Below are 15464 nucleotides of genomic sequence, written 5' to 3'. Positions count from 1 at the left end.
TACACTTCCACGCCACGAAAACTCGTCTGGGCTTCCCACGGGGGGCGAGCAGCGGCGCGCAAGGAGCGACGGCGGGTGGATCTGCTTCCTGCTCGCAGCGGGGCGGAGCGGAACGAGAGTCCATGGCCGGCGCCGGGGAGTTGGAGCGGTGGCTCAGTGAGTGGGGCCGGGAGCCGGGGGCTGGGGCTGGCTTCGACGCTGGCTCCGGCGCCACGGGAAGTGGCGCCGGAGCCAGCGTCGAAGCCAGCCCCAGCCCCGACTGGGTGGGCACCGGAGCAGCTTCAGCTCCGTGGAGAAGGGTCCGTCTCCTCCACGGAGCCCCTTCAGGGTGATGTTCATGGGTGCTGTCTTAACCTGCTGCATCTCTCCTGCTCCCCATCTCTCCTGTCCATCCTCGGCCCCAGTCTTGCCAAAGCTGTTTGAGCGCTGGACTGGGGAGTGGATAAAGCCAAAAAAGACTCTTTTCCTCAACCAGCCGTGCAGACCGAGCTTTGGGATGGGCACTCGTGCAGCCCTGTTGCAAAAGGGTAAACTGCGCCTGTGGTTCCAGCACGGCAAGGTTTGCAGTCCGGTCCTGGGAGAGCTGCCTGTAAATGATTTTTAACAGCTTCTCGTGCTCTGTGCTAAAAGCAACATCGCGCTGTTGCTGCTTTCAACACCTCAGTTTGTGCCTGACTTTGACTCTTCAGGAGTGTGTACTCGGGACTGTATTTTTAGGCAGATTTTAGTAACAGCTGGTTCCTGCTCGTCCTGTGTCTTTCATTTCTGCCTTTTTTACAAAAAGCCCTAAAGCAGCTGGCAGCAGTGCGAGGTCTGAGCCGCTTCCTGCCTTGTGCCGCTCGCTTGCAAGCCTCACGCTGAGGCTGTTTTTTCTTTCTTTTTTTTTCCTGTGTAAGATAAAGCCACTGACCCAAGTATCCCTGAGGAAAACTGGGAATGCATCCAGCGGTTCTGTGACCAGGTGAACGCCGACATAGACGGGTAAGGCAGACAGACGGCTCTTTGTGTTCACTCTGGGCTGCGCGTCTGGCTCTGAGCTTCTCTCATGGCTGCGGGGGGAATGGGACCTGTCAGCCACAGTGCGGGGAGCCTGGAGAGACAGTGGGAGCGCTTGCTCGGCTCTGCTGCTCCTGAGAGTGCCTGTAGAAGAACGGGTAAATAAGCTGCAGAGAGGCGTTTGCCAGCGTGGTGGAGGTTGATGTCTAGGAACGGGCTCCGACGTCCATTACTGCAACCCACGAGGCAGCAGGTGCTGCCACTGTGCCCTCACCGGCCTCTTGGGAGACTGGCCGAGGATACCTGCTGTGGGGTTCTGCAGGGAAGCCCCGAGTGAGCTCAGCCTCGGCTTTTCCTTTCAGAGAGGTGGGAGATCTCTGCTGGGGCTTCCCCGCCTTCCAGCTGACAGTCTTGGCTCAGGGAAGGAGCAGGAACTAATTAAGCAGATGACCTGTCAAAGCTTAGTGACCATCCCTTTCTTTAGAGCAGATGCCTGTGCATTCAGAGCCCGTAGTCTGGCGCCCGTCCCCCCCAGCAGCGTGTGTGCACAGCAGCAGTCAGCAGGCTGGGTCGGGCTGCGAATCAAAGCTCCTGTGGCTGCAGAGAGCCAGCTCTATCTCCCTCTCCCAGCTGGCTCCCTCCGAGGGGGCAGCAGTGGGATCGCACAAGCTGCCTCAGTTCATCTCTCGCCCCTTGTGCGTGTGTGCGTACCCCAGGCCAGCGCTCTGGCAGAGGAAGGGTGTCGTGACGTAGGAGGTTGTGAATCCGGCAGTTGCTCTTCTCTGCAGGGCAAAATCAGCAGCATTTGTTTTTCTTGGGAACTTGTGTGTTGTCTGACTTGCTTCTGCTACTCCCCAGCCCATCGCTTGCACCGAGGCTGCTCGCACATAAAATACAGTCGCCTCAGGAGATGGAAGCTCTCCACGCTCTCACAGTAAGTGCTTTCATCCACATGCAAAGAGAGAGAGGCAGCAGTAACTTGGAAATAGAGTCTGGGGGGTAGAGACAGTGTAGCTGTCTCTTCTTTTTCTCTTAGGTATCTCTCCCTTTTAACTTTCCATTGCACAAGGAATACAGAAATCAGGGTATAATGGAGGGAGTAACTGCTGCTGTTCCTTCCCATGTCGTTCTGCTGAGGTGTTCCAGTGGTCTGCAGCTCTTGCTGTTTGGCCTGTGGTCCCACCACAGGGTCAGTGGCCCAAAAGTTATTAGTGATGGGTAGAACAGAGCAGATGGTCTTAAACAAGCTGCTTAAGAAGGCTGGATGAAGGAAAAATACATGTTCTTGCTGCACAACTTCCTCAGTATCTTGTATTTGTGAATGCAGTGCCAGAAAGTTCTTAGATTTAGTATTATAATGGCAAAGTTACTTTAAAAATTCCCCAAGACCTGTGTGTACAGTTTCTGTTTGGTACTGTTTTGTTTTCTGCAGGTGCTAGAGACCTGCGTGAATAACTGCGGTGAAAGATTTCACAATGAAATAGCAAAATTCAGGTTTCTGAATGAGCTGATTAAAGTGCTTTCCCCAAAGGTAGGTGGTCATGGTTATGCAGGACATAGCAGGTAGGACATACTGTTTATTTCATGCTGGATATGAATACTTAGAATTAATCTCACGTAGAAGTGGAGCAGAATTCGTTCTGTGCCTCCAAGCACAAGGACTAGATGTGAATCCCCCTGTAAAAGATGTAAGCCAGGGGCTCTTTTTGTGAAAAGCTTTTTCCTTGTGGCTTCTCCCAACTCTGCTGGGACAGTCAGAGACTCTGGAGGAGCTTGACGTTGTTCCTGTGACCCCTCAGCCTGTGGCCCTTCTGCCTCTCAGTGATTTACAGAACTCTGGTTGGGGAAGTGGCAGAGGACAGAGATGCCAGGAGCTGCCCAGAGCCTCTCCCGTGTTTTCTTATGCTCTGTCCTCAAACTCTTGTGCTCCGGCTGCTCTCCTTGCTTTCTCCTGGCGAAGATTAGCCTGCGTTTGGGTCCTGTTCATGGGGCAGGATCAGCTTAGGTCGTGGCAGGGGGGACTGGACTTCAGCAGCACTGGTGCAGCACTCGCCCCACCATCGCCTGACAGTTGGGCATTCATGCAGCCCCTCTGGGGTCCTGCTGAGGGTGTCCTGAAAGCCGGGCAGAGGGCTCCCAGCCCCCGGGCAGCGACAGCCCTGAGTCAGGGGGAGGCTGGAAGGGATCAGCTGTAGCTAACATGGAAGCTGCAAAGTCCCTTCCTGCTGCTCCGCTTCCCTGGCTTGCGATATATTCATTCAATATATTCAATACATTCAATATATTCATTCCTGCTCCCTGCTGCGGAGCACTTTGCTTCTGAGTGCAATCGCTGCCTCCTGAGAAGAGAAGCAGCTGCCAGAAATGAGAAGCTTAGTTTGAGGAGCTAAGAGAGCTGTGAGTTCAGAGTGGATGCACTGGGTCCCCTGGCAGCGCCTCTCATGATGAAAAATGGAGACCTCTTTTATCAGAGACTGCGTGATCTTCATGCCTTGCTCCTCTCTGCATCAAATAGCAGGCCTGGGACTTTCTTAAATACCCCTCTCAGCAACTCAGTAATCGATTCTCCTTTTTAGTGGGTCCTGCACATGCTTACCACTTGTACAGGTTTCATTTTCCATTACATCATCGCAATGGCAGAGGTGCAAAAAGCTGATTTCAGAGAAATGTTTAACTGAACAGCAAAACCTCTTCTCTCAGTCCCAGGTTTGGTACGGGTATTTCAGTGAAACAACAAAGTTTAAAGAATGTTATCACTATAGAGAGTTTTGTTTGCTCTTTTGACAAAACAGGTATCATAAGTTTAAAATGCCTAGCGTTTTGGAGGTTTGTGTGTGGCTTTTATCACTCTTCCTGATGTTTTTATAATACATTAAAGTGAGTGCTCGTAGGCAATAATGAGAGAAATCAGAGAAAACATCCAGATGCTGAAAAAAGACAGTAACTTTCATTTCTCATTTTGTTCAGTTTTCATTTGTCTGGGTCTGGCTGAGGCCAGTGGCGCTATTTGCATTGCGGGCAGTTAAGGGAAGTATTTAAAGTCAAGCACAGAACTGTTCTCACTAAAATAAAACAACCTACTTTTGGTTTTGGATTCAATAACTGATCAGAGAAGTTTTGAAATGGCTTAATTTTGATTGTCATATAATATTTATGTAATTATCATATTCTTAATAGCATTCCTTCTATTTACAGCCACAGCTATACGTGCTATTTCCAGTACCACAAGATACACAGCTGACAACACTGTGGATAAAGTGTTAGGAATCCATTTGCTACTTGGTCTCTGCACACAGATGACTTGGGGCTAGACCCATATGCCATATCTGGCACCAATACTTTGGTTTCAGTCTTTTTTGTCTTACTTTACTTTTTTGTTTTGTTTTCAGTACTATGGAACCTGGTCTTCAGAAAAAGTCAAGTCAAGAGTCACAGAAGTAATATTCAGTTGGACAGTCTGGTTTCCTCAGGAAGTTAAAATCCGGGATGCTTATCAGATGCTGAAGAAACAAGGTTTAGTTCTGTTATTTCAGTTTCCTTTTTAGCCTTCCAAGTCACATGGTTTCAGACCACAGATATCTGTCGTCTTTAATTTGTGACTCAGCTTTTTTCATAAAATGTTGTGTGTAAGGGAAAAAAGGACAAAGGCCACACTTACAAGGCTGTTTGTGTACTTAAGGATGCATGTAACTGTTTAAAGAGATTTACCAAATAACAGCCTTATTGAGTCAAAGATCAGGCTAGCCCTGTGGTCTCTGTTCACACAACGCTCACCACTGTTGCGCAGGGAGGAGGTACAGGACAAACTCAGAGTGATCTTTGCCCTGGAATACTCTCCCAGGATTATGAGGGATGGCTTCAGAGAGATCCTGAGCTGGATTTTTCATCCATTCGATCATATTTAATAGCCCTTAATGGTATTGTCATCCAGAAATTTGTCCAATCCCGTCTTGATAACCCAGGTAATAAGTTTCATAGCTTAACTAAGAAAATGCCATAACACTTTCCGTGGAAGTTCAGGGGAATTAGGGAATTTATTTTTAAATGCTTCCCACCAGGTTTGCTTTGTGCATCTTCGAGCGTCAAATGGCTTTGCAAACCTTCCCCCGAGTCCTGCTGTGGAAAGGTTCCTCACCATCACTGCCTTTCCTTTGTGCAGCTGCTGCTGCAGGCTGGGGTGCTGAGCAGGGGTGCTGGGCGCCCTCCTGCCAGGCAGCTCTCGGGGACCGCTGCCCATCCAACGCCTGTGCAGTCAGCGGCTGCTGCTGCTGCAAGCGCTGGCTGGAGAGGCAGGAGGGGAGACGTCCACAGAATCACTGCTGACGTTAAGGGCTCCTTTGGTACTCGGTTGTGTGTGTTCGGTGCCCTACGTTTTATGGCCGTACTGATTGTGGCAGTCCTGCGTGCTCGGAGGTCAATACTGGTGTGCTCCCAGTGCTCTTGCTATGGGAGAATTTTAGCAATTCACCCAGAGGGAGCTCAGCACATCTGAATTTTATTTTCTGCCCTGAAAATCTCATTTGGCCTGTGCTTAATTCAAGGGATAAAGGGAAGTCTTTCATCTGGGTGTGTGCTAGGGCAGCTCCTTGCTTCTTCATCTCATTCTGTAAAGTTCTGAGGAGGGGTGAAGGAAATAGGTGCGAAATCCAATGCACTATTGAGCATTGGTGTTTTAACAGCTCAGGCATCACTGAACAAACATTGTCACCTGTTCCAGGGATTGTAAAAGAAGACCCCAAATTGCCAGAAGACAAAATTTTACCTCCCCCTTCTCCGAGACCTCAGAATTCTATTTTTGACACAGATGAAGAGAAATCCAAGGTAAACCTTAGGGTTTTCATGCCTACCTCCCCCCCTCCCCCCGATTTGTATTGATGAGAAAACAGGCTCAGTCATATTTTGGGAGCTTTTGCTGTTTCAGACAGAATATCTTCAGAATAATGCTAATACTTCTTGCTGTACAACAGCTAGAGAATTCTTTGATGCTTTGTCAGAAATTTTTGCTTAGTAAAAAGTGAAGCTTTTTTACAGAAAAAACCATCAGTTTCTATTAAACTTTCCTGAGGGAGGGTTTCTCCAGGTCTTACAGAAGTTCTGCGGAGCCAGAGAGTTCCTATTCCCAAACAGCCAAACAGCGTATGCAGGCAGCTGTAAGAGGCAGCAATATAATCTGCATTAGATTATGTGACATGAGTTCACATATCTCCAGGATTATAGAAACTATTACGACACTGGGTGTGTCTCAATATCTGCTTTTATGTGATGTGTGTCTGTAGCATAGTGCCTAGAGACTGCTGCTCACTGCTGTCCAATGCTCTCCCCTCAACAGCTCTTAGCAAGGCTTTTAAAGAGCAACCACTCTGAAGACCTGCAGGCTGCCAACCGTCTGATCAAGAGCATGATTAAAGAGGTAGGGAGCTCCTTGGGTCAGAAGCTGTGTTTGCAGCCGGGGAGGGTAGGAGGGGACTTGGCAATTCAGTTTTTGACAGTGGGCCCTCTACACCTGACCTCCGTAGTGCCTGCCACCTTCTTGGTATGAAAGGGAACACCAAGAGGTGGTAATGGGAACCTTGCTGCGACATCAGTCTCAGATGAACTGTTTAAGCTGCCCCAGAGGAGGGACGATTTTCGGTATTTGTTATTCTGAAGTGATGGTGCAGGATTGTTTTGTTTTGTTTTGTTTTCCTAAAATATGCCATTTCCAGGAAGAGGGAATATTTATACCCAGGAGCCCGTGTGGCCCGACACTTCCACGTCAGTGGGATCCTTGCAGTAGTACTGCATTAGCAATAGAAAGTGTCCAAAAATAAACTCAGTTCCCAAGTGGAAAACAGCCACATCTGTACAGAATTGCCTCTTTTCTACAAGCAATGTGTGTGTGCACATCTGGTGTGTGTTTTCATTTTCCATCTGAAAGGGCACCCCAATTCTCTGCATAAATAGGAGGTTTGGTCTGGTTTAACGAAATCCCTGCGGTTGTTTTGAGAGTGTCCTTCTGTATAGCAGAACCCACCACCTCCCAACTCTAATTTTGAAGTCTTACTCGTGCCTGTGGTGAAATGAATTCTTATGCACCAGCACCCTGCCCAGGGTGCCCTGAGAAGGGCAGGAGGTTTCCACCTTCACCCTTGACAGGGAGGTGTGGTGCAGCACTGATACTGGAGCTGTTGGGGGGTGAGTCGTTACCCGCACTGCTTTGTGCCTCCTCTACCTGCAATAAGATGTTAGTAGGAAGCAACTCCCCAACAAGTGTGATCCAGAGTGACCCAGCCAAGCACGTGCACTGGCTGTACTAGCCAAATCGTCATCTACTTTTATTTCATTTTTCATCAAAGGAACAAGAAAAGTCAGCTAAGGTGTCCAGAAGAGTGAATACCATCAGTGAGGTTTCCGAGAATGTTAAACATATGGATGAATTACTGGAAAACTACAAGAGACAAGAATTGTCCAAATCTGACCAGGAGACCTTACAGGTAAATGCTCCTTTTCCTGCATAAGAGGTTCTTTTGACTGGCTACGGCTGGGAGGGCCCAGGGCAACAGGATTCAAAGGGCAGCACGGTGCACTCAGCTTCTGTCAGGGAAGAGCATTACCACAGCAAATAGTTTCCAACATATTTGATGAATAACGGTCCCTCCCGTCAGTGTAATGGAAGTTGGAATGGAACCGTCTCCTGCTGTGCCGGTTTGAGTTTCTGTCCGGGTTAGCTGCTCTTCTTGTGGTGTCTTATGGGGAAACGGTTCTTTCTCCAGTAGTGGCGTAACACACGAGAATCCCCTTGAGCCCGAGCATGGTTAGGTGGATGTGATGAGATCTGACCAGAGAAGCTCAAAGCTGTGGGTTCTTCAGCTTGTGCTATGGTTTCTGTGATTCCCCTTTTTCTGCCCAGAGTTCACCGGTCTGCTGCTGCTTCTAAGTATCAGTGAATTGAGGAAACATTTGATGTCACTAATAGGGCTGTCAGAAGAGCTTTATGGCCTCCAAATACCTGAAACTCCACTAGGGTGCCTACCAGACTCTCAAATTAAAAAAAAAAAAAAACTTTAGACAACTGAATTTTTGTAGGTAAGAACTTCTCCTGTGGCTGTATGTGACGGCAGAGTTTGGAGTTAGATCCCTTTGGGAGGGCTGCTGCTGTAGATGGAAGGGACCCTACTTTCAGACTGAAAAAGTGGCTGCCTCCATGCCTCCTCACTTCCTAAAACACTGAGGAGAGAGCCGTAAGCGGCTTTGCATTGTCTGATGGTAGTTGCAACTGACGGTCGTAATACTTCCCTCCAAGTACTGTGATTGATCTATTCACTCCTGGATACTCTAAGTAATTACTTAAGTAATTACTTTTGAGTAATTTTACACTGATCTATCTTACACCTGTATGCACAGAGAGGATGTGATTGCTGAGAAGATACCAGCAAAGCCTCCCTGTTCCAGTGGCTGTACTTCCAGGCCACTGTGGATTTTTAAGAGTGCAGCAACACGCAACATTGATACCCTTTCTCTGGACCCGGGCAGAAAGCGCATCTTCCTGTTCTAGACGTATCATCAATTACAGGTGGTCATGGGGACAGGGAAGTGTGAGAGTGTCTGGGATCTCCTGAGCAATGACGTGAAACGTTTCCTTCCATAGACTCTGTTTCAACGCTGTGAGAAGCTCAGGCCGCTGCTCTTTCGCCTTGCCAGTGAGACAGCTGATGATGATGAGGCTCTAGGTAAGAGCCAACACTGTCCTTGGATTTCTTTGCAGTTAAGCTTGTCTACCTTTCCTTTGACAACTGGGGTATGCCCTTCCTCTGAGAGGAGGAATGCTTAGGCACATGCTACCCTGCTGGCAAAGCTTTCCACTTTCACCTTTAAACCATGCCCACGGGAAGTGGTGTAAGTCTCCTCCCACTTCTCTTCAAGGAAGCTATTAATTTTCACTTGGAGCCCAAAATTAAACAGTGAATCCAGTTTCTTCCAGCCGAGGTGGTCTTCAGAGTTTTTGGAGCTCTGATGTTCTGGGAACTGAAGGCTTTTGAGATCTTTTCTCTACAGAGCTTGAAGTTCTCCCTGTCTATCAACACAGAAGGGAGAGTATTTTTTGAATTTCTTAAGTAATATACTGAGGGGGTCATATGAGCAGAATCTTTGAATTCCACAGTTGTGAAATTTAGCCCTTCCCAGAGGATTGCATTTCACAGTCTTGTCTGTATGCCTTGAAGACCTGACCGAAGTGGTGCCTCGCTGAACAGACATCTTAAACAGCAACCGTAAGAGCTCAGCTGTGCCTCAAACGTTTCATTCATACCCATGAATGCCAGGGTTCTTCAGCTGAAGAGTGCTGGATTATAGACTCATGTACACTCAGAAAACTTGCGGAGAACAACAAAGTGCATAAGAGATGGCAGGAACTGTAAGTACTTTAGAGATAGGATCAGATTTCAAAGTGATCTTGATAAATGAGAGAGAGGCCTGAAAGCGGCAGATGTATGTGCAAAATGCTGCACTTCAGAACACGGAATGAAAAACTAGCCAGGATCTTAAGGCAGATTGCCCCACACTTTGCTGCAGGCAGGTCCTTAGATGCGCTGTACCTTTCTTATGAGCAGTTTGGAGCGTGCCGTGGAACTGACCCGCGTGTTAGAACATTAATATTTTGTTTCTTCTCGTTTTCCAGCTGAGATACTGCAGGCCAACGACAAGCTCACAGAGGCGCTCGGACAGTACAGGCAGGTTGTAGCCAGCCATGAAAATGGTGGTGGAGGAGGAGGTTCAGCCACCAGCTCTGCTGATGCACCAGGTAAAGAGCATCCTGCAGCGTTCCACGGCAGCTCTGCTCCTGCATGTCACGTATGAGTGGAGTTTGGCAGCGAAGTGCTTCTCGGAGAATCAATGTGGAGAAAAATCCTATAACACAGGAAAAGTATTATGTAGCCATCATTTTCTTTTACATACGGTTGATAGAAAATATTCCTGAAGTTCTTCACCTATGAGTCCTTTCGGGCACGCCTGTACCCATAAATACACTGTTCCTTTCAGGAGGTTTCTCTCTAACTCTTTCCGCTATTTCCAAAGCATGCCGGTCAGCCCCAAGACGCATGAAGAGCTATACACTGATTGACTTCTCCGAACTGGAGGCGACATCCCAGTCTCCTACAGACCAATTTGCAAACATAACCACCGCCTCCCAGCACAGCAGCACAACCTCTACCTGTCTGCTCGATGAGGAGTTAAAGTCATTAGGTTTGTATGTGCAATTCAGTACAGTGTTACCCTTGTTACTAGGGTTCGTGGCGTTTAATAAAGATAGGAGAACTTTGACTTTAATGTCGGTCCTAAGAGAAAGTAGACCCTTTCAGCCAGTCATAAGTTTTCAAGAATGTAGTTTCTTTAATGGTGTTAGACTGTAGTCAAACTGCTGTTAGGCAACAAAGGAAGAACCTATGGAAAACCCTTGTTTTCTGTAATTGATCGGTGGCATTTTGGCTTCTTTCTTAGGTCTCAGCAACTCTCCTGTTGTACAGAAACCACCACCTGATTTTGGCTTAGCAGAGGTGAGTGATCCTCAGGTATGTTAGTCAGTAAGGTACGAAGGACAAAAATCAGACAGGATGCTTGATCTCCTAGCTTTCTCTGGCAGCCTTTTTTAATGCCACTCTATTCTGAAGGGAAACTGGAATCCTCCTGCTCTGCAATTAATTTCTCAGTTGCAGTTTGCAAACAGATTACTCATATTTATTTCTACTTTAAGTAGTATTATTACAAAATGAGATTATTTCAGTGGAACAGGTCTGACTTTTGCTGGTGTTCTATAGCATGAACCAGAAGTGCCTTATTTTTCAGACTGCTGTACACAACGGATATAGTGAAAGCGTAAGGGCTGTTCAAACACTGGGACTGCAGGAGGGCTGGGAAAACAGCTGTTCAGAGAAGAATGAATTTCAGGGCCTGGTCGATCAGCTCTCTCCACCATCCAGGACCAAGACATTATCTTTGTAAGCGAACTCTGCATAGTACAGTCTGACTTTGGAGATGAGGAATACTGTTTTACAGCAGGGAGGTTTAGGAAAACCTTTCAACTACAACTGGTTAGTGACAGCAAGCTATCAGTCCGCGCCACCTGTTAATTGTGTAATTGCACACTAGGGTCAGAAACTTGGGGAGACAAATCCCATGGCTTAGTAACAAAGTGATCTTGAGCTAAAGGAACAAAAACCTTACAGTCAGGTCTTTCTATAATAACCCGTGACTCAAAAAATACTTTCCCCAGCTTTCTTCAGGCTGTGACAAAGTAGTTTCCAGGCATTCAGTGGAAGCCTAACAGTTTGTGAACCAAATTAATCATCCACAGATCTTCAGAGCAGGTGACCATTACAATATGCTTATCCAGTCTGCCATAACACAGGCCAAAAAATTTTACTGGAGATTCCCAGCTTCCTGCATTGTCTTTGAGCTAGAACTTATTTTAATCTCACTGACTAGAACTACGGAGAGTCTGTGCATGGGGAGAGTAGACTTCCAAAGCCCTGAAACGGTTTTGCATTAGTAACAGAAATCAAAGTCTGCCTTAATGAATGCTGGAACAGCAGCTTCTTCCATATAAAATAGACTCAGTTTTCGAATTTCTCAAGAACTCAGAGAGTGTAAGCTTGTACTTTCTTTACACCTAAAAGTGATGAGGGATTGGGAACACAAAACGGACACAGCAGAAGATGGTATATGCCATGCAGTCTCCCCAGTTAATATAAGCTTTCTACATGCTTTTCTTTCCAGGGATTTATCACCAATGAAATTGCCCTTTCCAGATCTTCCAAATAGCTCAATGGCAAATACTTCATTCTCCAGCCTAGGCTACGAGCTGAAGCCTGCTGCCTCTTTGCATCCAGCTTCCCATGATGCTTCTCTAGAAAACCTTTTTGTCCCTTTAATTTCAATTACACCGAGTAAGTGCCTTGATTTCTGTGCCCCAGCTCCGCTTACTAAAGGCTTACTAGTGCTCTTCTGTGATTTTTTGCAGGGGAGCAAGCCAAAGTAGCTTCATGCTGTGCAGGTTGGCTGGAGAAAAGTCATGACTATTCTATGAAGGACTTAATGTATCTGAGGATTTGAGCAAGTGCTAGGGATCGCCCCGTGGAAATGTCCTTGTCCTCCTTACTCAGTAGTCAGGAGTTTCCTGCCCTGGCTAACCTTTGTGATGTGCTTCTAAACTGTTTGCCCTTAGCACCTTTAATCAGGCTTCAAGCAGTTCTTCTCCAGAGGCTTAAAAGATATCTATGGGTGGGAGTCGTCCCGCTTCCTAAAGCAGAGCTGTTCTTTCCACCTCTGCTTTTTGATTCAACGCTGTACGGCCCAGCCCTGCGACCACTTCGTGGAGCGCTACCCTGGGCGCGTGGCACCCCGGTGCCTCAGAGCAGGGCACGTCCTGTTAAGAGGACTGCAGAGCCTTGGGCATCGCTACTTTTGGAAGAGGGCAGGTGCAAAGACATTCTGACCTGATTGTCTTCTGACTTCAGTCTCTCGAGTGAAGGATTTACCAGGTTTTGGAAGGGCTGGATGGGGACAGTCAGGTGTGGATTTATCATGCAGTGATGATAAGGGGCTAAGTCTTGCGTGTGCCAAAGAGTTACATTTTGCTTTTCCCATCGTATCTCTGTTGGATTCATACCTGACATCTCTAACTGACTGTTGAAATCTGAGCTGCTAAATCTCTAATTTAGACACTCAGATTCCTTTCTCTGCCTTAGAGGCAAAATGTAAATCACAGGCAGGTACTGTATGCTGCTTGGTCTGTGAGTTTGCTGGAGGAAGTAAAAGTTGTATGCATGTTTCCTTTTTGTTGTTCCTTATCCCGTCTTTGCTGTTCTGCCCTCAGAAGAGAGGGGAATCCATGCTTTGTTTCCGATTCTCTTTCTGTCTCCGGCAGGCAGTGTCTGTCCACTTACTGTGTACGATAGGAATGGTTTCAAGGCTATGCTCCACTTCTCCAGAGACCCGGCTCCTGGCCGACCAGATGTGCTGGTGATGGTTCTTTCTATGCTGAGCACATCAGCTCAACCAATTAAGGACATAGCGTTCCAGGCTGCAGTCCCAAAGGTGAGAAGCCTATGACGAGTAGCAGAGAGTGGGACTACTCAGAAATGTCCTGAGGAGAAGGTTTGCCATTTCTTGCTTAGCATTTGCCTTGCTCATTGGAAATTTCACGGCTTGCTTTCTGTGAACGGTGAACCTGTTGTATGGTGGTGTCTGTGGTCCCGGTGCCTGTTTCACAGAGTATATCCCCGGCCTTGAGACAACTAGACAGGGCTCCGGACATGCTGCTATTAGCCTCCTGGGCAAGGCACTCGTTCTGCCTGTGTATGTGCAGCATAGAATTGTCTATTTAGGAATATCTGCCTTTAGATGTAGGCTGTGGAAAGGCATGCTTTTCATTAAATGACAAAATCTGGCTGATGTATCTTTAACCAGCTCTTATGGCTTGGTAATACTCCCAGCCCTTTTTCAGCGTGGACCAACAAGCATTCCCTTTGTTTTGTCTTTCAGACCATGAAAATAAAGTTACAGCCAGCATCCGGCTCTGAGCTGCCTGCCTTCAGCCCTCTTCTCCCCCCCGCGGTGGTGTCCCAGGTCCTGCTGCTCTCCAATCCGCACAAGGTACGTGTGGTGATTGAGTCTGCTGGTGGAGCACTCGGAATGTCACTGTAGTGGGTGGGGTATTTGTATGAAAGACAGGGAGAGTGTTATTAGTGGGGAGATGCAGGGGAGAGACAGAGCAGTTTGGGCTGTGCTGGGATGACATTTTTTCCACTGAAACGGCTTTCCAGAGCTATAATCTGAAGAATCGAATGGGCAGTTGCTGCAGGGCCCTGCACAGTTCTGCTTCAGTGTACCTGCAGTGATGGCTCCTGGTGTAGACACTGTGCAGATGTTTGCAACTGATGGAACACGAGGCCACACAAGCCACAAGCGATGGGTGGCAGTTCTGTGGCACTGATGAATAATAATGAGACCGAAGATGGGTGTAAGGAATCCTCTGTCACTGAGAAGGTTGGCCAGACCTGGATTGCCAGGCATGCCCTTGGGTGGCTTGCACAGGTCTCCCAGTCACTCCTCGCATATCTTACGAGGATCCAGGTCTTGTTCCGAGCAGAGCTTCCGCATGGCTGAAGCGTTACTGTCCCCTTTCAGAGGGTGATTCGCTGCAGCAAGGCTGGCAGGGGTGAGGCTGACGGGGACCTAGGAATCTGCAACCGTGACGTGCCCCTCTCTCTGTTCCTTTCTCTCATAGGATCCCATCCGACTGAGATACAAACTAGCGTTCACGCAAGGCGCGCAGCCCTTCAGTGAGGTGGGAGAGGTGACTGGCTTCCCAGAAGCAGAACTCTGGGGCAGGAGCTGAAGTTCAGCAGGCTGGGACGTTGCCGTATTGCCTTAGTGGTGGGTGGGGAAGGACTGTGTGCCAGCAATGCCGGCCTGGACTCCGTAACGGCTCCTTTCCTCGGGATCCGCCATCCCCTTCTTCCTTTTGGTTTCTGTGCAGGTGTCTGGCAGGAGGAGTGTAAACTGGCTGCTTCTGCCACGGCCTTTTTCTGATGCTGCTTTACAGGAGACTGCTGTAGAGCCCTGCAGCCCGGGAGCCTTAATGCTTCTTCCATACAAGTGTTTCCTGCTGCTTTCTGGGCCAACTTTCTCTCTTCCCCGTTACTTTTTCAATTAAAAAAAAAAAACAAACCTATACCACCAATCAGCCCTTATGGCAGACTGCTTGGAGCCGGGGCAGGATCACCCCCCTGCCCGTTTTCACTGGGGCCTGTGTGCTGATGCGCAGGCAAGAACATGAGGAACGGTGCGAGCTGGGCTGTCCGGACTCTGGTGGATGCACTTTATAGGGAAAGGTACAAAACGGAGTGAAGAGAGTAAATAGGGGGAGGGCTTTGGGGCCAGTCTGTGAGGAAAAAAAACCAGCTCGCCCGTCCCCAGGCCCCGCGGCTTGTCCTGCACCGGCTCCGTCCTTTGGGCTCCGCAGCGCTGCAGGCGCGCCCGGGGGTTCTCCTCAGCACGGCCGCCTCTTGCACGCGAGCTGAACGCCTTTAGCGACCACGTAAACCCACAGCGGATCCGAGACCTCGCTCGCCGCGGCGCTCTGTGAAGAGGCCCTGCCCTGCCGGCTGCGGGGGGGGGGGAGAAGGGACTCATTTCGTTGCTCGCTACGGCCGGACCAGGCGGGCCGAGGCCTGCGGGCGGGAGGTGTTTTCTGGAGGGCGGCAGGCAGCTGCCCCCGGTGCAGCGGGGTCCCGGAGGGCCTGGGAGGACCTTCCACGAGACCCTCCTCCGGCCCTGGCAGCTGCGGCCGTTATTTCGGTGCCCGTTTGCCCCGCCCCGGGACCACCCGCTCGTTTTCCGCCGCAGACCCCGCTGAGGGTCGCGTCTCTCGGCCTTTAAGCCGGCGCCCAGCCGCGCGGCGGCCAGGCCGCTCCGGGGGTGGGGGCCGG

The 15464-nt window shown here is 48.9% G+C and overlaps 1 protein-coding gene across 1 annotated transcript; it reads left to right on the top strand.

Moving 5' to 3' along the window:
• The first annotated feature begins 19 nt into the window (after positions 1 to 19).
• On the top strand, positions 20 to 14707 carry GGA2 (golgi associated, gamma adaptin ear containing, ARF binding protein 2). The gene is made up of 17 exons (XM_076350916.1): positions 20 to 156; positions 897 to 981; positions 1855 to 1930; positions 2429 to 2527; positions 4386 to 4509; positions 5714 to 5817; positions 6326 to 6406; positions 7332 to 7469; positions 8624 to 8705; positions 9653 to 9775; positions 10051 to 10218; positions 10474 to 10529; positions 10819 to 10970; positions 11749 to 11918; positions 12899 to 13068; positions 13516 to 13626; positions 14261 to 14707. Exons 1-17 carry the CDS (start codon positions 123 to 125, stop codon positions 14369 to 14371), a joined length of 1884 nt encoding a protein of 627 aa, XP_076207031.1. The 5' UTR covers positions 20 to 122; the 3' UTR covers positions 14372 to 14707.
• The last annotated feature ends 757 nt before the right edge of the window (positions 14708 to 15464 follow it).

This window comes from Aptenodytes patagonicus, chromosome 13, assembly GCF_965638725.1.
Source record: "Aptenodytes patagonicus chromosome 13, bAptPat1.pri.cur, whole genome shotgun sequence".
Taxonomy (NCBI): Eukaryota; Metazoa; Chordata; class Aves; order Sphenisciformes; family Spheniscidae; genus Aptenodytes; species Aptenodytes patagonicus.
Note: the sequence above shows the minus strand (reverse complement) of the source record. Positions and strands in the feature narration are given on the sequence as shown.